The following is a 26,967-nucleotide window of genomic DNA, read 5'->3' on the forward strand; positions in this document are numbered from 1 at the left end:
AGACAGTTAGCCATATCAATATCAGAATTTATGAGGATTTAGATTGACGTATTCCCGTTAACGGCCGCAACATTTAATAGTGCAAATTGCCGTTCTAAATGCTGTAGGCCGTATTTAACAAAGAAATACAACACTGTTTGAATAGATTTTTTAATTTGCCTGCCACATGACTACATTCTCCAAAAGAAAAAATACCCTTTGAAAACGTCTAAAAACCACTCTCACGGACATACAAACAATGACAACAAATGTCCGTTGGCGCGTTAAGAAACAGGTATTGTAAACTTTAATGCAAACTATTATTTCTCCGAAACAAAAAGGAATTTCGTAATGTGCCTTTTTGCTATTAAAATGGGAAATTGTTTTTATTTAGATTGATGTATTCCCTTTAACGGCTGCAACCTAATAGCGCAAATTGCTGTTGTTCTAAACGCTGTAGGCCGTCTTTAACAAAGAAATAAAACACCGTTTGTTATATAGGAAATGTGGGGTAGTTAGGTTGGTAGGCCTGCAGTGTAAATAGAGGCCAGTTTGTAATGATGGCGGCCAGCGTGTCGGTCGTTGTTCATGGTGATTGTATACGGGAGTGAGGACTGCAACCTAAATATGTGTTGAGGGACATAACAGTGGCGACGAGGAAAATTATTCTTTCCCGGGCGTGCGTGTGGGAAACGTAAACAACTACCGCGATGGCGATGTTTCCCGCGTTCGGTGAATTTGTTCCAGGGCGTGACACGTGGCACACATATTCGGAACGATTGGAATACTACTTTGTGGCGAACAAAATAAAAGACAGTGATGAAAAACGGGCTATATTTTTCACCATTTGTGGGGCAGAGCTTTATAACCTTGTGACCTCATTAGTGGCCCCAAAGTCAACATCCGAGGTGGCATTTCCGGATATTTTGGCGGTACTCACGCAACACTGTGAACCCAAACCGAGTGAGATCGTGGAATCGTTCAAATTCCATAATAGGAACCAGCGCGACGGTGAATCGGTGGCGGAATTCGTGGCGGACTTACGACGGCTCAGCATACACTGCAATTTTGCGGATTTGGATCGTATGTTGCGGGATCGGGTGGTGTGTGGTGCGCGGGACACAAAGGTGCAACACACACTTTTGACAAAAGACAACTTAACATTTAAGGAAGCGGTTGAGTTGGCCACAGCGGCTGAAGCCACAGGCCGCAATGTCCACGATCTACAGGTGCAGCAGGGCACAGACGCTGGGGCAGTGCTGAAAGTGGGACGCATCAGGTACGACAAAAAGGTGGTTAAGAACGACCAGAAGCGGAGTCAAGTCCAGGTGGACCAACAACTTGCAGCTGACAGGCGTGCGTGTTGGAGGTGCAATGGAGACCACAGCCCAACCCAATGCCGACACATCCAGACAGTGTGCAATTTTTGCGCTAAAAGAGGGCACCTGGAAAGGGCGTGTATCACCAAGAGGAGGAAAGGTAATACAGGAGTGAATGGGGGGTCCCGAGACCGAAAGGAGATGGGCAGGCCTAGTAAGAGTGCCAGTGACACTGCCGGTACCTACAACCTTACAAACCAACCAGACAGTGACGAAGAGGATGGAGCAGTTTACAAGGTATTTCAGACGTCGGCGAGCAATTGTACGAGTGAACCACCAATTGTTTTAGATGTGTGGCTGAATGGTCAGAGACTTCCTATGGAAATTGACACTGGCGCAAGTTTCTCGATCATCAGTTTTGAGACATACAAGAAACTGTGGCCCGATCGACCAGCCCTAACAGATGCAAACCTGGTTCTACACACGTGGTCGCAGGAAAAGTTGGGGGTTAGGGGGACTCTAGAAGTATTGGTACAGACAAAGACTAGTGAATGTAGACTACCAGTGTTGGTGGCGGAAGGGAAGGGGCCTAGTCTGGTGGGCAGGAATTGGTTAGAACCACTGGGTATACAAGTAGCAGGCATTTACCAAATATCACATCAGGAAGTACCCCCTGCAGTGCAACACCATGCACGGGTGTTCGACAGTGTAGAGCTGGGCAAATACGTAGGGCCCCCAGTGACAATGGAGCTGGAACCTGGAGCAACGCCAATCTTCCGGAGGAGCCGGGGAGTACCATTCGCATTGCGGGACATGGTGAGTGCAGAGATTGACAGACTGGTTGATCAGGGTGTATACGAGCCAGTGGAATTTTCAGATTGGGCGACGCCTATTGTACCCATTCGGAAGGCGAATGGGATGGTCAGGCTTTGCGGTGACTATAAAATTACCGTGAATAAAGTATGCAGAGCAAATGTCTATCCATTACCAACCATTAATGAGGCTTTTGCAAGTTTGGCGGGAGGGACAGTTTTTACGAAGCTAGATTTAGCAGATGCATACCTGCAGGTGGCGGTGGATGACGCGACAGCTGCAATTTTAACAGTTAATACGATGAAAGGGTTGTTTCGGGTTAGGCGCTTACCTTTTGGAGTAAGCGGGTGCCCAGCGATCTTTCAGCGGCTTATGGAAACCCTGCTAGCAGGTATTCCAGGTGTGGTGGTCATGTTGGATGACATTTTGGTCACTGGGAAGGACATGGAGGAACACTGGGACAGAGTTCAGGGAGTGTTGGCGAGAATAGACAAAGCAGGATTGCGACTCAAGAAGGCAAAGTGTGTATTTGCGGCAGAGTCTGTCATATTCTTGGGGTACAGAATCGATCGGGTAGGAGTGCGCCCTACAGATGCGAAAGTGGAAGCCATCCGTGAGGCACCAGTACCTACATGTAAGAAGGAACTGCAGGCATTTTTAGGCTTTCTGAATTTTTACGAAAGATTCCTGCCGAATAAGGCATCAGTCCTGGAGCCTTTACATCGTCTCTTGGACAAAGGAGCGAAGTGGGTATGGAGGTCGGAGCATACTGAGGCGTTCTGCAAAGCGAAGAACCTATTAAAGTCTGATCAGGTGCTCACTCATTATGACTTAAATAAGCCTTTAACACTGACATGTGATGCATCAGATTATGGAGTAGGTGCAGTGTTGGCGCACGTTACCGATGATGGCAAAGACGTGCCCTTGGCCTTTGGATCGCGCACTCTGACCCGGCATGAGAGGAATTACTCCCAGCTCGATAAAGAGGCACTGGCTGTGATGTTTGGTGTGACCAAATTTCGACAGTATGTGACAGCCCGGCATTTTACTATCGTGACAGATCACAAACCCCTGTTACGACTGCTGGACCCCAAGCGGCAAACACCAGATATTCTGTCACCACGCCTCTTACGATGGAGCTTATGGCTATCGATGTTCGACTTCCAGATAGTGTATTTGCCGGGAACCAAGATACCCCATGCCGATGCCCTCAGCCGGCTACCCATGGCCACTGGAAACATACAGGTACCAACTGTTGGTGATGTGCTCATGCTTGAAGCCATGCCAGAGCCACCAATCGATGCTGAGACACTGGCGCAGTTGACCGACAGGGACCCTGTCCTCCGTCAAGTAAAGCAGCACACAAGCCAAGGTTGGCAGGGCAGGAAGGCAGACTCTGAGGAGTTGCGGCCATATTGGAACAGGAGAGAGGCGTTATCCCTTCACAAGGGCTGTCTCTTGTGGGGCAATAGGGTGGTTATTCCAGAGGGGCGTCGCAGGGAACTGTTGATGGTCCTTCATGCCGCACATGACGGAATTGTCAAGTCTAAGATGGTTGCCCGGAGTTATATGTGGTGGCCCGGAATGGACAGGGACATCGAGCAAATGGTAGGTCAGTGCGCAATCTGCCAGCAGCAGCGAGCCAACCCGCCCAAAGTGAAGGAGGTGAAATGGGCACCGGAGAGTGAGCCATGGGTTAGGCTACACATGGATTTCCTGGGTCCTTTCCAGGGGAAGGTTTTCCTCATTGTGGTGGATGCGCACTCAAAATGGCCAGAAGTGAAGGCAATGCATAACATGTCATCAGGTGCAGTTATCCAGGCGCTACGAGAGATCTTCAGTTGCCATGGGATTCCCCGGTACCTGGTCTCAGACAACGGGACAGCTTTTGTGTCCCGAGAGATGGAAGAATTCCTAACGAAGAATGGAGTTGTACTAATGCGCACACCACCATTCCATCCAGCCACAAACGGTCAAGCAGAGCGCATGGTGCAGACGGTGAAGTATAAACTGCGGAAAATGGGAGCGGGAGACTGGCACACACGAGTCGCTCGAATGTTGTTGGCGTTGCGCTCAACACCACTGGGAGAATCTCATAAGACACCGGCAGAACTCCTAATGGGGAGACCATTAAGAACGGTGCTGGACCAGATACGCCCCAAACCAAGTTTTCAAGGCGAGGAGACCCAAGAGGTCACAAACCACCACAGGGGCAGGTTTTTTTTAGTTGGGCAGCAGGTGCTTCTTCGTGACTATAGAGGGACTCGTAAGTGGATACCAGGAACCATTGTATCCAAACAAGGGCCCGTGACATACACAACCCAAGATAAGAACGGCAACGTGTATAGACGTCACGTGGACCAATTGCTGAGCAACAAAGTGGCACATCCATCAAGCCAGGCGGTGTCAGTTACATGTACTGATGGCTGTGCTGCGACCAATCGTGGCAGTACCACCCTGCGTCAGCTCATGCCGACTGACGGGATGGCTCTGACAGAGCCAACGCAGGTCCCAGCGACCATACAGCGGAACCCTATTCCGATGGAGCCGGCACAGGTACCATTGACCGTACAGGAGCAACCGGCAGAGAATTGGAAGGAGCGGAAGGGTAAACAGCAACAGCTGCCGGGGACATCACCAGTGGGAGCATCAACACCGGACCACAGCAGCAGCCCTTTCAGAGGGTTTGCACATCATCGTGACCAGGGGCCAGAACCATGGGAGGGACTGCAGATGGAGCTGATACGCGCACAACCGCCCAGGAGATCCACCAGGGCGAGGATGGTACCGGGGAAGCTGCAAGACTATGTGTAGAAATCTTAAGGGGGGAAGTGTTATATAGGAAATGTGGGGTAGTTAGGTTGGTAGGCCTGCAGTGTAAATAGAGGCCAGTTTGTAATGATGGCGGCCAGCGTGTCGGTCGTTGTTCATGGTGATTGTATACGGGAGTGAGGACTGCAACCTAAATATGTGTTGAGGGACATAACACCGTTTGAATACATTTGAATACATTCTCCAAAAGAAAAACACCTCAATTGAATAGCGTAGTCCTGCAGTCGTGCAAACAATGATGGCTACATCTATGAAAATACACAGACTTTAGTGTCTTAACTACATTACATATTTGCCAAAAAACTATGTTTCAAATAATTTTATTTGTTTTAGGATAAAAAATGGAACGTAATATGTTTGAAAACTACTAAATACCACTCTCACGAACTTACAATGACAACAAATGTCCGTTGGCATCTTAAGGAACAGGTATTTTAAACTTTCATGTAAACTATTATTTCTCCGAAACGGGAAGGAATTTCGTAATACGCCTTTTTGCTATAAAAACAGGAAATTTTTATGCACGTAATGGAAGTTGTTTCAGATTTTTTTATCTTAATTTTTACGAAAAAGAGGCCAATCTTAATAAATACCAGATGTTCAAAATATCTGAAAATTTTTTCACTTAATGTCTATAATTACTAAACTAAGTCTTCCATAACAGGATGTATTCATAACAGGATACGTAAAGTAGTTTAGCTGCACTATTACAGAGTTTTAATAAGAAGTTTAGTTATATTTATTAAAAATAACTTTAAATCATGAAATTGATTATGAATTACTGATTATAAATAAATTAACCTAACCAACCATCTACATATATGTTATAGTATTTTCTATGTAGGCCTAGTTGTTCAAACTGAAAACAAACATAACTGTAATTTATTTGAATTATCACAATTCCCTTATTACAGAACAGTTGCCAGTAGTAACTATGAAAAGTAAGTCATGTGCTTTGTTGAATTTGTAGGATTTTTTTGTAGCCTGGAAATTTGATTATCTGGTATTACTGGCTGGGTCAGTTCTACTGCATTTTGTTTTCATGCCAACGACTGTATATAAAATGCAGGAACATCCATTAGTTAGAATAGTGTTGTCATGTAGGTCTTCTTTCTTGATGCCTAGTCTGCCTCTCTCTTCCCATTCTCTGGACGTGGCGTTACTATCTCATTTTCGCTTTTCTATGATGTTATTAAAGTCCTGTACTCTTGCTTCCACAATATTCTATATAATTCCAATCCTGTCTCCCTAAGTTTCCTTTCGAGGCAAAGATACCATTATAATTATTAAATGAGGGCTAAGAGACATAACATTAGAATTTCTAGGTCTTTTTTAATAATAAATTTATTAATGCATCTTTTGGACGTTAGAAAAGAGGCATTGAAGAAATTAGCTTTACAACTTATAATTGACCAAAATTGTTGTGCACAGCTTAATTAAAAGTGCAGTATTATTGGATATGCTCTTGCTAGATATAATTTAAAATTTTGGGGATAAAGTGTCTGAATTAATCTATATTGTGAATATGGCTGATATGTTATTTATTTATTGGTTTTTGCAGCTGCTGTCCTGAAACTTCATAAAGTTACCCATATTGAGGTGAAGGAAACAATCTGCCTGTGGCTGCAACAGAGCAAAACAAGAGTAATGAGGAGGTAAAACTTTTGTTATTCTAACAACTTTATTTTAACCATGTTTTTTATTGTAACATTGAAAGTTGTCCATGATTGTATTTTTGGCTAGTTGCCTTTTATATACAAAAAATAATAATTTTGCATTTTATTTTACAATTTTCAATTCTGGTAGTGAGTGGAATTTGGATTTCCAGATTTTTGTCTTATAAAAAATTAAGAACTACAGACTTTCATTACATGATATTTCTCATCTGTGTATTTCTGCAACAAAAATTTAAATAAAATATATTTGGTTTTCGATTCAGTACTGCTTAATTTAACACTTGTTGAATTTTATTTGGAGCACAGTTTGAAAGGAATCTTTAACTATGTAGTTTCTTTTTCTGCAATGTGATGATAAATTTACGTATGTGTTAATACTAGACTAGGATACAATGAAACCCCTTATTTGCATGTTGGTGGGCACAAAGTAAAAAAGTGTAAAATAAGGGAAATGTATGGAAAATAATTTTTGGTCAGATAACTGTCATATTATACAACCTTAACATATTGCACTATCATATAAACATAACTATTCCTTATTATGAGTGTCTAAAGCATATCTAAAATAATAATTGACATTTAATCTTTAATCTCTTATTTACATTCTGTGAAGTGTAGGTAAGCATCTATAAAATACATACGTACTTTCATACTGTAGTTGGCAATTCATATCAGATGTTTGCAGATTAAGAATATTGATAAAAATGTCAATACATAAGGATAGTTTACTAAAGCAAAAGTTACATTAAAAAAAACATACAGCAAGTTTTACAAAAACCTTATTTCAGTATTTAAAAAAAATTCCAATGGTCATTTAGTCATTTGAAATTGTCAATCCAACCAATGAATATATGAAACTCATCAATTCCGAGCCATGTAGCTAAAATTTCGCCTTTTGTCTAATAAAAACACATTTTATGGGTCATTCCAGGGCCCTTGCACCCACCCACCAACCATTCTTTCTAAAGTACTTTAATTTCTTTATATTTCGATTCACGAATGTATTTTATATGTATTAGAAACACTACAACTGAGATGCAGTTTCTTCAATCATTTCGCGATTTTTTACAATTTTGTTCAGTGAGTGAAACACAAGTTTCTTTGTCATCGTTCATGCACTTAGTTGAGTTTTTCATCAATCTAAAATGTTTTCCTTGTTTTTTACATACTACCATCTTGTAAAAAACGTACAGATAAAAGTCAAAATTTTTTCCTTATTTACAATAATTATATATTGCTGAAAAAGTTAGACGTTGACTAAGATTAACACCAGAAATAAATACATAATGTACATAATTCTGTATGTATAAGTACTAACAAACATAAGGAATTTCTATAAATTGTAGCTCTAGCATCATGTGCTAATGTTTTCTCGAAGCCTGCCTTTACTAGGCCAGTGTTGGCAACTTGTAAATGCCGTTTTTAATTTCACGTTTCACATGTTTATTCTCGGACAATTCTTTTACAGTTTCATCATGTATGGCGATTGCACCAAGTTGCTTGTGTGTTACGTGTTACGTGATTTAACTAGCAAGATGGATGCAATTTTTGAGATGTAATTCACGTGAGAGTATTGTATTGGATTAAATGGGAACCAAACGGCACCGGAAGAATATTGTGCAAAAAATGGGAATTGTAAATACCGGTAACGTAAATAAGGGGTTTCACTGTAGTAAAATTCATAACAAGCTAAATGAGTGTGCACAATTTAAAGATGTGCTAAGTGAGAGATTGGTTTAACTACATGTGTATTAATCACTTTGGCTATTATGTTACTAAATAAAAATATGTCTTTGCATCACCTATTTATTGTGTACTCATCTCATTGTACACAGAATTTTAGCATGATCTCATTATTTTAGGTTGGCACTTGTGGACATTGAGACTGTGTTTGGCAGTTCATATGTGTTGGAGAAATCTTAGAAAGAATATGGGGTATAATTGGTAGCTAAATATGCCAAATCTAATTTGTGGTTCCAGTATATATCTACATGTCAATATAGAACTGGCTAAAACAGTATCATAAAAGTACCGTAGACTATGGGTCCGTATATAGGGCGACCATTTTTACTTAAATGAGAGATGCGAAAATTGGACGAGGCAAGTGGTACTTCAGAGGAAGGAAGTAGCTCTGAAAATGACCACAATTCTATTATGGAAAGTACGTTTAATTGAAAATAGAGTACACCAAAGCACACAAATCCATTTAAATTAATAAGTCGTGAAACTAAAACATATTATGATCAAATTTTATCCTGTCATGTTTACTATTTACTACCTACACAAAGCCGGGAACTGAACAGCTGGGCCAAAAACATCATGCAACGGTTATGTGAAATAAATTTTTCCAAATTTTAACGCCCTAGCCCTAAAATAACAGTGCGACAATTACACATGCGCAACGATTATATGATAAAACACAGTAAATATTTTGTAATTGTTTTCTTTTGTCTTTTGGGGTAGGCCATTCAAACTTTTTTCAAATAAGTAATTAGATAAATAGACATTAATATATTATTATGCATCAGTCAACACAAATAGGATTTGTCACACAAAAGTAATGACTAATGAATTTTTACATTTGTTTGGCCTCCTGAAACTGCAGGTTGCCTGATATTAGGGGGTCGCCTTACATTCGGGCCAATACGTACATATTTTGTTGTATGTAATAGCATATGTATTGTCTGCCCTATTTTTATGCTAGCCATGTTGTTGAATGTTAGTATGTAATTTGTGCAGTAAAATGTTAAAACCTTATGACTTAATCTGAAAACAACAGATATTTATTGAAATGCCAATAATAAGTAGAAGCATGTGTCATTGTTTAAAATTTTTTTTTTTGCAATAGGTATTTGCAAATGTGTTGGTTAATGTGATGCATCAATTTCAGTGTTTATATATATATATATATATATATTTGTTCCAGAGGAAACAGAAACCAGCACCAAGGACCAGCTGAAAATGATCCAGGCCACTAAAATTATATATGATACTATAGTAGATTGCTTATTGTATAAATTATAATATAAATAAATTTTTAGTAACTGTAATATGCTTTGACTTATTTCTCCTTTTGTTTGTCATCTCTGTTCTTACGTTTTTTTTTAATTTTGTAATACAGTAGACTCCTGGTTATCCGGTGTAATGACTGGCAAGGGGTCAATGGATAATTGAAAAACACTGTTAAAGTGATGTTTGGGGAAATATTTTATCCCGACCTCAAGACAAACTCTGTAACACCCGTCCCTCATAGTTACACCCCAATTTGTTTTAGGAAAACAGTTTACTAATTAAAAAATGATTAAACAACCTCAATTTAAATTCTAAATAAAAATATAACTGTCTGACTTTATCAGCAGAGCTGCTGTTGACACGCAAAATCTCAGAATGTAAAAGTTGGCTAAACATTGTTTTTTTTTTTTAATAGACAATTAAGGAAGCGAATAGGTATTAAGGAAAGAGCAGAATATTTTTTGTTGACATTGTCACACTTACTTCCGACATTTACTCATACTTATAACTACTTTGAGAAATTCCTTGTGAAAAGTTGTATGTTAAGATTTAGGCTTAAGTTTAATACATTACCAAATTACATAATACTATTAAGTTAGGTTACTGAATTCGTACAAGCTGTTTTTGCTGTATTTGTGTTGCACACATTTCAATACATCTCATAAGGTCCAGAACTTTATGTAACTTAGAAGGTAGAGAGTTAATGAATGATGTGGTTTCTACATTCACATGTCTCTAATTAAATTATTAGTAGTAAAGATCATAACAATGAAGCAATTATTATCTTTTGAATACACCTTTTGGGTCTGAAACCTAAATCTTTTTTATTTCATCAACGTACCTAGCAATTGTTTAAGCTAGTATTACCACACATATGGTAGTTGAATTCATTGCAGCTGACTCTGGGTAATATTCCTTTTGGATATTGTTGACTGAACAATATATAAGCAAGATTTTAGGTTGTATTCTTTTACCCTTGCCTTAAGAATATCATGGCAAGACTGGCACAAGTTTGTCGCGACAAGCCTAAGTTTGTCGCGACAAGCCTGGTGCAGGCTTGACGCTGCAAGCCTGGCACAAGCTTGTCGCAGCAAGCATTATGCAAGCTTGTCGTGGCAAGCCTGCCACAAGCTTGTCGCAGCAAGCATTATGCAAGCTTGTCGCGGCAGGCCTGCTGCATGCTTGTCGCGGCAAGCCTGCCTCAAGCTTGTCGCGCAAGCCTGCCTCAAGCTTGTCGCGCAAGCCTGCCTCAAGCTTGTCGCGGCAAGCCTGCTGCAAGCTTGTCGCGGCAAGCATTATGCAAGCTTAATGTGGCTAGCTTGCTGCAAGCTTGAATCAAGCTTGCCATGACAAGCTTGCAGCAAGCATGAAGGCTTGTCGCGGCAAGCTTGTTGCAAGCTTGATATGGCAAGCTTGCTGCAAGCTTGTCATGTGTAAACTAGCTTAGCTTGAATCAAGCTTGATTCAAGCTAACACACTTGTCGTGACAAGCTTGATTCAAGCTTGCAGGCTTGACATGGCAAGCTTGATTCAAGCTTGAATCAAGCTTATTTTGCTATCTGGGATGGTAAGCTTCCTTAATTGCATTGCACACACTCATATTTTTTTTTAAAAATACTCAAATACATTCAACACAATCTTGCGCTCCCTCCCGCGTAGCGTACCGATATAATTTCTTTTCAGTGTTCTATCTTCCATATTTTATATGTACGTAATAAAAACAAATGTAGAAAATAATATCACGTATGTTAATATATAATTTGTCAAAATTAGAACTGTAACGAGTCACTGGACACAACGCGTTGCTTCGTCGCGAGACGCGATACTAACTGGCAGGCTGGTTTTCAGAAATGCGTGTCTAAGGAAATACATGGTTGACTAAGGAAGCCATGTATTTGAAATTGCTTGCAGGACAGAACCCCACTTATCTAAACACACGACCCTGTTTCCTCTTACGACGGCAGCTTGTGAGAGAAACCTCTATTGCAGCGCGCTCTTGTACTGATAAGACACATCTTTAACAGATATTTCCATGGAAACTGTAGAAGCAATTGAGATGGAGCTGCTTTTAAAAACTAATTCAATTCATTGTGAACATTTTTCACGCTTTCGTCCCCCATCTAACTTTAATAGAAAAAATTTTTCCGCTGGTCAACTTTTTGATGTGTCAGTTTGTGAGAAAATGTATTTCAATATATTAAAAAAATTATTTAAGTGAAACCTGTGCAGTTTTTGTCTTAACATTTGTTCGGTGGCGTCCTAAGGCATTTATTTATTATTTAAAATAATCTGAATGAAATACACATGTAGGTTTTTTTTTTATGTGAAACATCTCGGAATACTTCAAAACAGTTCGCAGTGAATAATTTATGTTTTTTAATTTTTTCGGACACTTAAAATATTGTTAAGTATTCAAAATAAGCATTGCCTGATGCGTATTTCGATGCTCTACAATATGAAAAAAAGCTTGGTCCAAAAATTAAAATTTTAGTTTCGTTTGATGTTTGGCAACAACGCACGAAGAAACAAGGACAGCGCTAACGGCAATCGGCGTGTGTTAGAGAGAGAGAGAATGCGCCCATTTACTTCCACACTGCAATCTAAGAGTGGGATGCTCTATAGTACGGGTACTGTGTTCGATGTTAAAGTATGGGATGGAGGTGGAGGTTGCTGGGGTTGAGGATAATTCTGTGTATGATATACCTGCGGTGCCAATTGCAAATATGTGGTGGAGGGGCTGATTTGTGGCACATGTGACTCTACTCTGCCACCCATCGGCACGGATGCTGTAAGGTGGCAGATTTCCTGCCGCGGTGGAAGGGAAAGTGAGCAGTGGCGAAACTGTCGTGCCAATGCCCGAGGAGGTGGGGGGAGGTTCCGCAGATAAGCATCGGGACTGTAGTTCATACATAAGCTTATCACTGAGGAGACACTCCGGCATGAGCATTGTGTTCATTTTGTCGTTGGACCTTGGTCCAATCTTACAAAAATAAAAGGAACACTAAATTTAGACGTTGTTTGGTCAGAAAATCTAAACAAAGCACTTAAAATTACCTTAAAATATATGTATCAAAATTCTTAACTTAACTTAATTTTAATAATATCATCGTTACTCCAGCAGGTCGGGAAAGTATGTGCCCAAAATCATTGAGTATATAATTTTGCTTGAGTAGTTCCAACCAACGCGGATCTTTAAAACACCAGAAACAATTTTAATTAAAAGGAACGGCTACTAGAAAATTGTCGGTCTAAAGACTTGACGGCATTACAAGGTTAGAAGGGCTAATGACCTGACGTGAGGCTGGAGGGCACTCGAACAGGCAAGGGGTAAAAGGGGGGAGAAGTGGAGAAGATCGCGCTTAAGTAAAGGAAGATAAGGCGCGTTCGCCGGCTGGCTGGCGTGACCTTGTAGGAGCGAGAGGGGTTACGGTGGTTCAACGCCTTGCGCGTGAGACCTAAAATACAAGATAAATTTTTAATTTAAATCACTTTTGGTGAAATAGGTTTGGTGCCAGCTGACGACACACAATTAAATAGTACATATTAAGTTAGGTTACAAAAAATACATTAATTTATTAATATAATATTATGTATACATATTAATTATTTATTTTGAATAATAGCTTATAACCAAACCATTCTCTGCTATCATATGTTACGCTCCTCCCTCGTGTCTTGTAAAAGTTATTTAAGTGCATTATCAAAATTAGGAAATAATCTAAAATGGAAATCTGAATTACGTAAAATTGCTGGAACGAACGAACGAGGTGCACCAGAGAGAGAGTGTACAAGAAATTTCATGCAGCCCCTGAATGGCTTACAAGGAGCTGTAGGATCGTTTAGTAATGAGCTTAAATAAAAATTCAAGATTATGGTTGCTAAGAATATTTTTGATTTATTAAATTAAATCGTTAAAATGCTATTCTTTTCTTTTAGTTTGCTGTTTGAATTGTAATAAACAACATTATTTCTTAAACAACAACTAAGTTAGGTTGGCTCGGGCCCTGCACAGAATTAAACCAGTTATTCATTAAGGTTACATTCTTCCTCAAAAAAAAATATAACATACATTTATAAAGACCAAAAACAAACTAAATTTAAATTGTCTCCCAGCTGGCACTATTTATTCGGGGCATGTTGCTGGCGGAAAGTGGTAATTTCCCTGCCCACTTGCCCGGGACGAAGTTAAGGCCAGAATGGTGGTATCCCAGTTGATGACCGGCTAATGGGGCTGAACAATGGAGTTAAGCCTGCACTCCTGGAGCCGTCAGGTTGGTGGAATCTTGGCGGTACTTTAGAACCCACCGAAGCGGCGACAACTCAGCTGTCTCGGTACCGGGTTGGTGCCCGTCGCGCGAAGACGCGGTCGTTCGCGGAAGCCATGTTCTTGAAGCTTTATAAGATACAAAGAATTTACAAATTTTACTAACTACTCTGGGCAGACTACCGAAGATAACTGTGAGACAAAAGTAATACGGCCAGGATGCCTTTAATGTAGGTAACTACATTCTGCAGGCGGATGATGTAATTCGGCGAAATGCGTGTGAGGTGCGGATCAGCGGAGCAACCTGCCCATCTGCTCTGTTGAAAAGCTGCCCAGAGAATCATCCTCAATCAAAAGGACTTCCTAATTAAAAGCGGGGGCTCTGCCCTTTGGTTTCGGGTGGAGGGGGACTCTTTGATCTCTCGAACCCTCGAGCGCATGGTCGTCTCCTGCGAGTTGCCTCGTTAAAGAGGGGGGAGGGGCTGTATAGTGCTGCACTCTGGCGGCAGTCCGAAAGAAGGACACATGGTTAGTTGGTGTCTCTCTCATTAGATGGGGCGAGCTGTCACTTCTGGCGTTCCCAGAAGATTTTTTGAAAGGCCTCCCCAAGATGGTGGCCCTGTGAGGGGGGGGGGGGGGGGACCTTGCACGGGAACAGAGACCGAAAGGGGTCTATGACCGCCCGGGGTCACTTCAGGCAGGGTTCTAGGCGCGGGAGAGGGGAAATTTCCGCTTGGGTGATGGGAATTTGCAGCGAACGAACGCCACTACGTGTTTGCTCCGGCTTGAAGACTGCTGATGGCCATACTTTCACGAAGTTCGTTGGGAGCGACGCCAATGCTCGCCACAGCTTTCCTAGTCACGAAATCGTGTAGTGTTTTGAGATGCTGGGCCTGACTGAAGGCGGGAATTATAGGAGATGGCTGCTTAACTCAGCTTCAGTGAGCTTGAGAACTGAAGGTTTGAAGGGGGGAGGGGCGTAGACGAAAGAACACGCTACAACTCAGCTTCAGCGAGCTTGAGAGCTGAAGGTGTGAAGGGGGGAGGGGCGTAGAGGAAAGAACACGCTACAACTCAGCTTCAGCGAGCTTGAGAGCTGAAGGTGTGAAGGGGGGAGGGGCGTAGAGGAAAGAACATGTTACAAAAAGAATTGACCCGGCTGTACACTGGGCTGAATTGGCCTTAGGCCAATAAATTTAATTTTAATTTTAAAAATTAAAAAAACTCAATTATTATAAAATTAAAAAAGGTGCCCATAATGCACATGATTGGCACAGAAGGAGGTGAGTGACCTGTTGGTGAGCGGTGGACATCGTGTGTGAAGACTAGGGCGTTGGGGACGATGCCGCGGCACAGATGAATGAGCAGTGCGAAACAGTGTGTTGGGACACAAGTAGAGAGAGAGAGAGCCAAGTAGAGTGGAGTTCCACTGGGGAACGTAAATTGTGGACTTATGAAAGTGTCATTAAAGCATTAAAATCGTTGTAATTGAGGAAATATTGTACAGAGTAGCTAATAAATTTAAAAGTAACACACTTCACAGTTTCCAACACAATGCTGTAGGATAAACAATATGCTTACTGTAACTCTATAATATTAGTCTAATTTGTAAGAATTCAATAATTTATTGTTATCATAAACAAATTTGTGATTTATTTAAAGTAATAAATTTCACATATATATTGATACTGTTCTACTTGAAGAAGAGGAAGAGAAATAATTTATTTTGTGACTAGTATTTAAAGAAACTCTTTGTAAAGCTACAAAACAAGAATACAGTGTACTAAGCTTAGCCATGAATCGCGCAACTGAAATGCAGGCATTGTACATAACAGTATGACGTGATTCCCCACGCATCTCTCATTCTGCAAGAGAGGCTGGAGTTACCTTTCCAATGTACCTTACAACGCCCACACTCGTGAGTGAATTGAACTTTAATTTACTAATCAGAGCTGGAGAATTAATGTGTCGCAACCATTACGTGGTTTTTGTCTATGGACAACTCTCGCCAGCAGAATTTTTTTTTTGTTTGCAATTCAGACGTGTAGGTAACAGCATTGCAATGCAGTGACAGAATTATAAGGTACGCATAAGAAAACCCGTAAGATAATGCATTTGATGAGTAGCAGCTTCATAGTTACATAATTATGTTCGTAAAATATTGTCAAGTTTCAAGTTTTAAACATGTTCCTGAAATTTTATAACCACACTAAAAAAGAAAACCTGCTTGACAGAAGGATATATTTAAAAAAATTTTTTTGTCACATTATAAAAAAATCTCCCTGTTCCTTCATACAAACATTTTTACTCATGTATGAACCCTTAAATAAGCAATAAAAACAAGATGGAAAATCTTACTATGGCAACAATACGATAATTTTATTTTTTTATTTGCTACATACAACAGCCACTCTCAATTAAATGTTTGTTATTCCTTCTAGCTTATCTTTGGACTTACATAACTACATCTTTGCTAAGGGATTAGTAAACAAATCTACTATTTAATGCTCCCTCTTGATGCATTCTATTAAACAACATTTTAAGATAAAGCATCTATGAAAGAGTGATATTATGGATGTATTATGAAGACATATTATTATGTTATTGACAATTTTCATTGATAATTTTTGTGCTCACATATAACAATGTTGGTCGTATAAGAAAAAATTGTAAGTCATAAAAAATATTTTTTTCAGTCTGTAAGCTTCACTAACTGCTGTGCAAAGTAATACACATATTATGCTTTTTTTGAGGAAATTCCTACACAATATTGTTTCTTTTAGCGCAAATTAATGATATACAAAATTCCTACAACCTATTAGAATATCACTTACATTTATAAATGTGCTCTAAAGTACCTTTACCGAATCATATTGCCCTCTTTATAGCTTTTAGGACATACACATTCCCACCAATTTGGTATCTATCTACATTATAATGTCACTGAAATGTACATATATTGCCTTGAACTGCTACTGCAATAAGCAAACTAACTCTCAAATGTGTGTAGTATTCCACAATTTCATTATATAACATCTCGACCACGGAAGTTTGATACATTGATGTTGATTTCGCTGAGGCTGATCCCGTTTGGTGTGGTTAAAGTTCTGGCTGCTCAGATAGGTGGTAGAGGGGTTCGAACCTCGTGGCCTAGCATAGCGCAGGTGTATCGTTCCCTCGCTCGATGAGCACCCTCCCGCTCAGGAACTGTCCCGGTGAGTACCACAGGTTCATGTTGTGAAACGAGATGACGTAGCTGAGAAGTTTCCTCGCCGTGGTTGTATCCCGCGTCGGCCAAGGCGTCCGTCCACTAGCACGCATCTCCTGCGTGTCTGACGTCTCCCCTGCCAACAGCAACAATGCCACTCCACTCCTCCTGCAGCGGCACGCTTCTCGCGACGTGATCGCTTTTTTGACTGGTGTAATACTCCTGTGACACGATAATGCCACCCGCAAGATTCTCTCTCTCCCCACACTGGGTGGCCTCTCGAAAAGGAGAGTGCACAGGGGGGCCACTCTTACACCCCAGCAGAGTGGAACCTTAGGGATTGGGGCATCGGGCTTCACATGCCGCGAGACACGTAATAGTAACTTTTTTTACAGCAACAATGACACCCCGGAAGGCTTACGCTAAGAGGGGTCCCAGGATTTTATTTCCTTCTTTATTTTCTCCCCCACGGCCCACTTCTTCCGTGTTCCCACACCTCTTTTCTTTCGTTCATTTCCCCCCTTTATCTACACTTTTACCCACATGCACACTGGTGGTGCCATCGGGGCAAAATGGTGGCAATGTGCAACAATGGTCTAAGCGACTGGGAGGAGCACTTGTGGCAACGTCAAATGCCCCCCTCCTCCAAGGCTGTTTTGCCCATTGACACCTTGGTCACACACACTGGATAACGAAGCACTCGGACACTTTGGTATCACTGATCAAGGGGCTCGGGTCATGAGTGGGGATCATCTGCTAAGTAAAAGCACCTGGCCATGGGAAGTACTGAAGATGGGCTGGGACCCAACGTTGTCGGGTGGAAGGGCGGGGTGCCACAGAGGTTTCGAGTTCGTCCTGCTCAGGATCGCCACGAGTTGACTGGGCCCCACCTCCAACTCCCTCCTCATCAATGGGAACTATGATAACCCCCCCCCCCCTTGTGGTCCATCTGGATCACAGAGTAGTTCGGGTGAGTGGCGGGTTCGGCAAGGGCGTAAAATAGAATCTGTTTCCTTCATGGTGTCCTCGGGAAACTCCACTATCGGTGTCGTATTGGAGGCCAGTAAATTGGGGTCTTCAACATCTGGGGCTGGTTTAATGATAGGCACCCTGACCTGGAGTGGGACATTCGAAGCTTCCTTACTATTTTAGTGACCTTCCCTGAAACCGGGTGAAGGGTCCCTGCGAAACAGACTATCCATCAGCTGCTCCAGTTTGTGCAGTGTTACGCCGCCTCGCTCAATTTCCCATGATGAACAGTTGGCGCCATTGGGTGAGTCACTATATGTGGGTTCTGGGATTGTTTTAGAGGTACCATCCCTCTGGAAGGCTCTATTCCCAGCCTGTTTGGCTTTAAGTGGGGAAGTCTTGTTGGATTGGCTCGTTTGCAGAGACTGTGTGGGTACTCCTGCTGGGTGGTACTCGGAAGCTTCGGGTTTAAAACCCGGCCTCGGATTTTCTCTGACCTCTATGTTGGGGACTGGCTCTACTTCCGAAATCTCGGTTGTGCTGTGCAGGTTTATTTCAGGTTGTACCTGAGGGGAAGTCTCTGCTGGAGTAGACTCAGGAGTTTCGGGGTTGATATCCGTGTCATTGTCCCTTGGTAAAGTTCTGGTTTGCTTGGGTTCTGGTGGGATCTGCTTATTTCGGTCGGGCTTGAGGCGATCTCCCCTTGGTGTTGCTTGGGGTAGCTTAGGTGTTGTCGAGTCGTCGACTAGCCCCATAGCATCTATGGACCTTGGCTGTCCTGCCATTAGCTGTCCTGACCAGGTAAGTAGTCATACCCAATCAAGCTATTACACTCCGAGGTTCAGACCACTTGGGTGCTAGGCCAGCACAGAATTTTCGCCCAACAGCTGACAGACGATGAAGCTTGACGTGGACCAACTGCCAGGGGACAAGTTGGATGGGTGGAGTGGTGGATTGAGGGGTGTGACGAACTTGAAAATGGGCTTGTATTTGCTGGGCTTCGGCTCGTTGGGTCTCTATTGGGGCCAGGTCCTCGGTCCCAATGGCACCCAATTCACCTGGCAGCACTAGGTTATGGTCTTGCAGCACCTCGGCCGGGGAGTGGCCTGTGACCACATTGATCCTGTGCCAGATACAATATAGAAGAGTGGTATGGTCCTGATCTAGTCGGATTTGTATTTGTCTTAATGTCCTGTTTGCACCTTTCTGTGGGATTTTCCTGTGGATGGTAGGTAGGGATGGTGTGGTGTTTGACTCCCCACCGTCTACATGATGCTCCAGTGATGGCCCGTGAATTGTACGCCATTGTCTGTCAGGAGTACACTTGGAAATCCATACCTTGGGAACACTTCCGGGGCCAACAGGGCGGCTACCATTCCCGTCTTGACGTTCGCCACTGCAAACACGTCTGTCTATCATGTAAATACATCAGCAATTACCACGATGAACCGCTTTCCCCTGGAGGTACAAGTATTGGGACCCATGATATCAACCACTATGGTGTGGAATGGTGTGTCTGACTGCCTGGGCACCTGCTGTTCCACTCCATCAGGTCTGTGTGCCTTGCGCTGCCGGCAGCACTGGCACTTTCTCACTTAATGTTTGGCCTCTACAGTAATTCCTGGCCAGTGAAAGACCCTGCTATTTTCCCATAGTGTTTTCTCTGCTCCAGGGTGTCCTGCAAGTTCATGAGCATGAAGGAAATGCAGTACGGCTGGCCGTGCATCACAGGGCACGTGAATACACCACCTGCACCTCCCGCCAGTGCCTTGTGTCTGGAGAAGCCCCTCGTAGCTGTGCTGGTTCTGGACAAATCGAGCACCACACTCAGCAAGTCGGGCTCGGATACTTGGGTCACTCTGTTGAGCATCGCATATGTACACAAATAGGTCGGCCATTGTGCCGATAGTGGTGGGTGGTTTGGGTGCGTTCGGCCCATGCAAGGCATATAGCATGGCAGGTGGTGGTACTGGAGCCTGAGTGGTAGTGTGGTGAACCGGCTGCCCCTGGCTGTCGTGGAAGATGGTTTCAGGGTCGGGATTTATAGAAAGTTCGTCAGCCAGCTGGTTTTCTCGGCCAGGGACATGCTCCACCGTTAAAATGAAATTTTGAATCATCAGACCCGATCTGGTGAATTTTGACTTTCCTCCCTGAGCGGAGTCCAGCCACTTGAGGCACTGGCTGTCTGCGCAGATGGTGAAAGGGCGCCCCTCGAGGTGGTGTCGGTACCCGCTTGAGTGCCCACACCACCGCGAGGCACTCCTGCTCATTGACATGGTATTTCCTCTCAGCCTGACCAAAGTATTCAATGACTCGGTGTTGGCCCCTTGTATCCATTTGATACAGCACAGTACGCATACCATCCTGCCTGGCATCAGTCTGCACGAACAAGGGCTTGTCTGGTACCAGCCGAGACATGGTGTGGTAGTTGCCGAAATTCTGTTTGATCAGCTCCAAGGCCTGGTCAGCGGCCTGTGTCCACCTGAATTTTTGTTTGGAGTAGAGTAGGTCGGTCATGGGTGCCGTGATTGAGGCAAAATGGGGAATGAAGTACCTCAGCCAATTCAACAGCCCAATTAGTTTCTGGAGCTGTTTCCATGTCCGGGGCGCCTGCTTTCTCTCGATGAGGGACAGCTGATTGGACAGCAAGCGACAACCCTTGGTATCGAATACGTGCCCCAGGAACTCAATTTCTGCTGCCCCAATGTGACACTTCTGTGGGGTGCAGGTAAGCCAATGCCTGGCGAGCCGTTCAAGGACCAGGGCGAGATGGTACACGTGGTCCTCCCACGAACATGACTATATGATCACATCGCCCAAGTAGGCCATGGAAAACTTGTCAATGTAGCCATCCAGGACACGGACCATCATGGTCTGGAAGGTCGCAGGGGCATCCATCAGCTCGAGTGGCATTGTGAAGAACTGGAAGTGCCCGCCATCAGGGGTTGCGAAGGCAGTCTTGGGGCATTCAGAGGGGCATACTGGCACCTGCCATTACCCCGACGCTAGGTCCAGAGTAGTGAAAATGGAGGCGTCTCCAAGCCCATCTAGGGCATCAGTTATACTATAAGAGGTGGTGGTGCTGGAATGGTGAGACTTTTTATGGGCACAAAATTTACACAGAACCACAGAGTCTCATCCTTTTTGATAGCAATTACAATACGACTATTGTAGGGGGATTAGCTTGGCTCGATGACTCCACTGTCTAACATTGCCTCGATCTGCACCTGTATGGCCGCCTGCTCTTGGGGCACGAACCCGAGCGCTTTTTCAAAGGGAGGTGTGTGAGGCATGAGAGGAATGCTGTGCTCGGTGATTGTTGTCCTCCAAAGTCGGTCTGCTGCTGCAAATACCTGTGGATGATTACTAAGTGTCTAATTTATACATGACAAATGTTCCGCTGGTGTAATTTCTCCTTCTACATCTGATTTTTGCACTCCTACTTTTCTAGTGCGTAAAAAAGACGGTGCGAGCTGGCGTATAGTGCATAATTACATTCCTTTGAACCATAAAATTGCTAAAGACGATGTTTATCCACTCCCTACTGTCGAGTCTACCCTTCAGCATCTAGGTAAGGCTAGATATTTTTCGGTTGTTGACTTGAATCAAAGTTTTCACCAGTGCCTGCTAGATCCTAGTTGCCACAAGTATACCACATTTTCAACTCCTTTTGGCAATTTTGAATTTAATTGTGTGCCTATGGGTGTTAGTTTTGGCAGTCAGGCCATGAGCCGGATCCTGGATCATGTTCTATCTGATCTTAAGTATGATTATGTGTTTAATTATGTCTATGGCATCATTGTTTATAGTAACACCTTTGAGGATCACATTACTCACCTGACTGAAGTCCTTTCTCGTTTACGAGGGGCCAATCTCAATATTAAGTTGAAGAAGGTTACATTAGGAAAAACGTCTGTTAAATTTTTAGGTTATGTTATTTCACAAGGTACCCTCCTTATGGATCCTGACAAGATTGCCCCTATCATTCAAGTTTCCTAGGCCTGTAAATTTTAAGGGAGTTCAGCACTTATTGGGTATTTTAGGTTATTTTTCCAGATTCATTAATCATTTTGCTTCCTTATCTGCTCCCTTAAATATCTTACGTAAGAAGGATTCAGTTTTTGAGTGGCGCCCCGAACAAGAGAAATATTTTCAGATGCTGAAGTCTTGTATGGCTTCACCCCCAGTGCTCATTCTACCCGATTTTAGTAAACGGTTTGCCGTTCAGGTTGATGCCTCGCACAATGCGCTTGGAGCCATCCTAGGACACCTTGAGGAAGGCCTGATTAGGCCCATTGCCTATGCTAGTCGCTCGCTATTGGAGTCTGAGCAGCGATTAGGCGTCTATGAGAAGAAGGCCTTGGCTTGCCTGTTCAGCCTAGAAAAATTCGAAAGTAATCTTGATGCTCGGGAGTTTGATTTATTCACCGATAACCGAGCCCTTAGTTGGCTGTTTGATCATCCTCATCAGCTGGGTAAGCTGGGTCGCTGGATTTTGAGGTTATCACGATTTCAGTTTGTCATTTATCATATTCCAGGTAAAGATAATGTTATAGCTGACTCTCTCTCTCTCGCATGTTTTGCACTGATGAATTCGAGCCTTTGGAACCCCGCTCTTCTGACGCTACTAAATTTATCACTGCTTTTAAATTTTTTCCTGAATCCTATTTTAATATCAAGGAATGTCAGAATCAGGACCCCCTCTGCCAGCAGGTACTTAGAGATCTTCATGATAAGAAGGCTGTTCCCTGTGTTGAGGAGAGTGGCATGTTGTATTTTACAGGAACTTCTGGCAGAGCCCGAAAGGCTGTTGTTCCAGCTGTCTTGAGGCCTATGGTGTTAACCTATTTTCATGCATCTCTCCTAGGTGGTCATCTAGGAATAGATAAAACTTTTCGCAGAATTTCAGCGCACCTGTTTTGGACCGAGCTTCATGCTGTTGTTCGGAGCTTTGTTCGATCTTGCCTCTACTGCCAGATTTCTAAGCCGCCACATAATTCTAAGGTGGGTTTGTATGCTGCTGATCATCCTGTTGCGCCCTGGCATGTCTAACATGTTGATATTTTTGGTCCTCTGACACGTTCTAAGAAAGGTAATGTATGTTTGCTTGTTGTTTTGGATATTTTCACAAAATTTGTTATTTTATTACCTCTTAGAAATATGAAGGCTGCCACTAGTGTTAAGGCGCTTAAGGAACAGGTTTTCAAGTTGTTTGGTCCTCCATATATGATTGTTTCTGACAATGTCCCGTATTTTTAATCTATTATCTATAAGAATTTTCTTTTTGAATGGGCTGCTACACCTATTTATAGTTCAGCTTATTTTCCGCAGGGTAACACAGTAGAGCGGCAAAACAAGGTTCTCAAAAGCATCCTGATTTCCTTCTACCGGTCTGATCAGACTCTTTGGGATTCAGATATGAAGTACATTAATGTCGGACTTAATTCGGCTCTTCATTCAGCTACTGGTTTTCCACCCTTGATCCCGTTCCTAGGCCGTGAGCTTACTATTCCTTTACTGAACCAGTGGGGCTTGCCATCCCTTGACACCAGCCTGGACGGCCAGGCATTGGATCGTGTACTCGACACGGTTTCCTGTAACATTCATAAGGCCCGTAAGGCCATTTCTGACAATTATAATAAGGCTACAGCACCTCATGGTTATAAGATTGGGGATTTAGTCCTCTGCAGAGCGTTTAAATTGCCTAAGTTGGCTGATCAATTTAATGTGAAGTTACGTCCTCCTTATGAGGGACCTTATTGTGTCGACACGTTTTTGGGTGCCAATACCCTTTTGTTAAGGTGCTGAAGCAGCAAATTTAAATTTTGAAATGCTTATGTAACCCAGGTGAAACCTTTCGTTAAATAGTTTTTTATGGGTTTGTTGTAAGCTCTTTGTAGTATTATATTATAATGAGATTACCCTTTTGGCCTGTTAAGTGTTTGTGTTCCTAGGAACTTGTGTTTGAAATTTGTATTTGCAGTTTTTCTTTGTTGGATTTGTGCGTGGTGTTGCGGCTCCTTTTCCTTTTTTTTAGTTTGGTGCGCCATCTTTTTCCCTGTTACCCTTGCTTGCTGTGCCCGACTTCTGCCAGCGATCTTCAGCTTCACCTCACCGAGAGACGTCTCTGTGGGACCTTCCGTTTGTCGCCTCCTCCCTATTGGTGGTACCTGCCTATGAGAGCCCATCGTGCTATTGCCCATCATGCTACCATGAGCTTGCCTGGCAGCTTCCTCGTAGTGTGGAGGCTCGATGCTCTCTCGCCACTTCTGGGTCTTGGAGAGCGACTGTGTTGATTCCAGCTGGGTGCTTCCCGCACCGCCGTGAGTCCATGGCTGCCCCTAGCCCTTGCTTGACGGGCCCCAGACATCGTAGCTGACCCCTTCGTCAGCCTGCTAAGGCATTGCGACTTGGTGCTTCCTGCTGGAGTCCCCTCCCATGCTTGGGTGGTTGCGACTCGCGGGACCGCCCTGCTCCGAGCCCTTGTTCTGAGCTGAACACCAACTTCATATCTGGAATTCTTACTCCGTACTCCGTATCAGCCGCTGACTGTCGTATACCGCTGTTCCGATGACCTGCATAGTGTGTGACTACGTCCGAAGCCATCTCGTTGATCGCCACGGCGACCCTGAAGTTTGCTGTTTGATGCTGTCACCCGTCTCCGATTTCAACGACATGAACTTTCTTCATTGTATGGATCTTCTGGCTCTCCGGGCAGGGACACTTTAGGGAGGGGGGTTGTAGCAGTGCGGGCACTGCACAGCATTCCTTCCCCTCCTTTCCCCTCCCTGATCTTCCTTTCCCCTTCCTCTCCAACCTCCCCTTCCTGCCCCCCCTCTTCCACCCATCCCCACCGCGCTACCAGCGCACTCCTATGTGTGCTGTTCCCGGCCTATATAAACCCGGCACCCAGGCTTATTTGCGGCAGTCTCTCGGTCGTCTGACTCGAAGGCTGTCACTGTGGGCTGGCATCTCGTTGTGGTATGTACTCGGCTGTGAAACTTAGCTTCTGTAATTAAAATGTTCTTTTATTCTTGCCTGCGTGTTGTAACCACGCCATCACCCTTGCATTTTTGCCATGATTTGTAATGTCTGTATGCCATATTAGACCCTTCAGGTCATTGCTTGATTTAGTTCTTTGCTTTGGTTTCTTTTGCTCATGCCGAGTACTACCTGTAGCTTGGGTAATATTTTTTCTGTGGTTGTATATGGGCACGCCACGATGGCTTTGGACACTTCTTGTCAAGCCGCGTCGTAATGGTAATTTTAATCGTAATTTCTTTCAAGCTGTTGCTTTCAGCCTAGCAGCCCACATTATTTGCGCTACTTTAAACGCATCGCCAGTTGGCCCACTTTATCTCAACATTGTTTTAACTTCAATGAATGATTCCCAGGGGAATGCACGAGGAATGCATACCTAGTTATTGCTTGTAAACGATTTATATATACTCTTGTTATATGTTTTGCCTCTATATTTTTATAAATAAATTGTTATTTTGCATACGATTTACATTATTTCTTACAGAACCAGCTCACCATTGCCGTGGGTCTTACTGTAAAGACCCCTTTGTTGTTTTTCTCCGTTTTCAGATGTGACCCCCGCTCGCGGCTACAAAATCAACCCTTTTCAGGGTCAATGTCCAAGTTTTTCTTCTCTCTCATCAGTTGAAAACATGAAAAATAGAAATTTTGAAAAATTATGTACCTATATTATCACAAAGTATATTTCTCATAAAACTTACACAGTAGTGCATTAAAAATGAAAAGAGGGGCTCGTCATTGAAAAAATATATAATTCCGAAAATGTATTTTGTTTACTTCTTGACATCTACTGTAACGATTATGTAAAACAGGAGTGCGATAATTCAATTAGATTACCGTGATTTATCATTTTAATCGTTGATCATGTGTTTGGTAATTTAGCTAGGTTTGTGACATTTAATGAACCTTTACGAAAACACAGAAACATCTCAAAATTTAAATATTTTAAATAATTCACAAACTTACCTATGAAACATTACACTGCTTCCCTTTTCAAAATTTTGATTACATCCATACGCATCACAATACATGAAAATATTTATTTAAATACTGACGTCGACCCAAGTGTCTGCCCGGCTCCTTCAACCATTATGCCTCGTCAGCACCCTCTCTTGCTTTAGTGGTGTAGCTCAGTGTAGTGTTTTGATCAGGGACGCACCCGCCTGCACCCTGGACCGCTCACGGATGGCTACGTATTTGTATCATGTTAAATATTTGTAATACATTTGTATTTGTATTTTTATGTACTGACATCCCTAGGCCTATGGTCCCTAAGTCCCTGTTGCGAATTGTCCTGAGACTCGCCCTGATTTGCCCGCGTAGCTCCAGTCGGAGAGAGAGTGGAGTTCATGCCAACGTGGCCAGGACCGTGAAATATGGGACCAGGAGGGAAATTTACGTAGGTAGAAGAAATGGTAGATGGTAGCAAGGAGAAGATGATGCTGTCCATTTTCACGAGCTCCTTTATTCTGTGAAGAATCCTGTCGCAGCCTGGCCGGCACATTGCAGAACAAGCGTCCTCCCTTGCTGCGACCCGGACTCCCGGAAATACACTCTCGATAACAAAACGCGACTCGATGTGGTCGCGGATGCAGTCCCGTGACGAATCGTACCGGTTACGAAAGTTCAGCAGTGATATGTAGCACATAAGTGGCCTGTTACATACGCGGAGATAATTCTGTGGCGAAACTTACTGAGAAGGTTCAGCAGTGTTAAGTAATTCTGACCTGGCTCGACACGACTGCGGTAGCAGTCCCGGAACGAATTATACTAATAGCGAACGACATTGCCGCACTACACGCGTCTCGAGCAGAGCGGAGCGAGCCCACGTCTGATCGGCTCCGAGACTGGTTA

General features: G+C 43.1%; 1 protein-coding gene across 2 annotated transcripts; it reads left to right on the forward strand.

The window, feature by feature from the left end:
• Positions 1-476: 476 nt before the first annotated feature.
• On the forward strand, positions 477-9,669 carry LOC134527195 (uncharacterized protein K02A2.6-like). Of its 2 annotated transcripts, none has more exons than XM_063359644.1 (3): positions 477-2,114; positions 6,505-6,598; positions 9,546-9,669. In XM_063359644.1, exons 1-2 carry the CDS (start codon positions 690-692, stop codon positions 6,514-6,516), a joined length of 1,437 nt encoding a protein of 478 aa, XP_063215714.1. In that variant the 5' UTR covers positions 477-689; the 3' UTR covers positions 6,517-6,598; positions 9,546-9,669. The 2 variants fall into 2 exon arrangements, with proteins under 2 accessions (XP_063215714.1, XP_063215713.1); XM_063359643.1 differs by lacking the exon at positions 477-2,114 and adding an exon at positions 2,122-5,372.
• The last annotated feature ends 17,298 nt before the right edge of the window (positions 9,670-26,967 follow it).

Source organism: Bacillus rossius, chromosome 1, assembly GCF_032445375.1.
Source record: "Bacillus rossius redtenbacheri isolate Brsri chromosome 1, Brsri_v3, whole genome shotgun sequence".
NCBI classification, from domain to species: domain Eukaryota; kingdom Metazoa; phylum Arthropoda; class Insecta; order Phasmatodea; family Bacillidae; genus Bacillus; species Bacillus rossius.

What these genes read in the sequence shown, in the direction of transcription:
- LOC134527195 (XM_063359643.1), top strand. Translation starts at nt 2,217, where the DNA reads ATGGTCAGGCTTTGCGGTGACTATAAAATTACCGTGAATAAAGTATGC.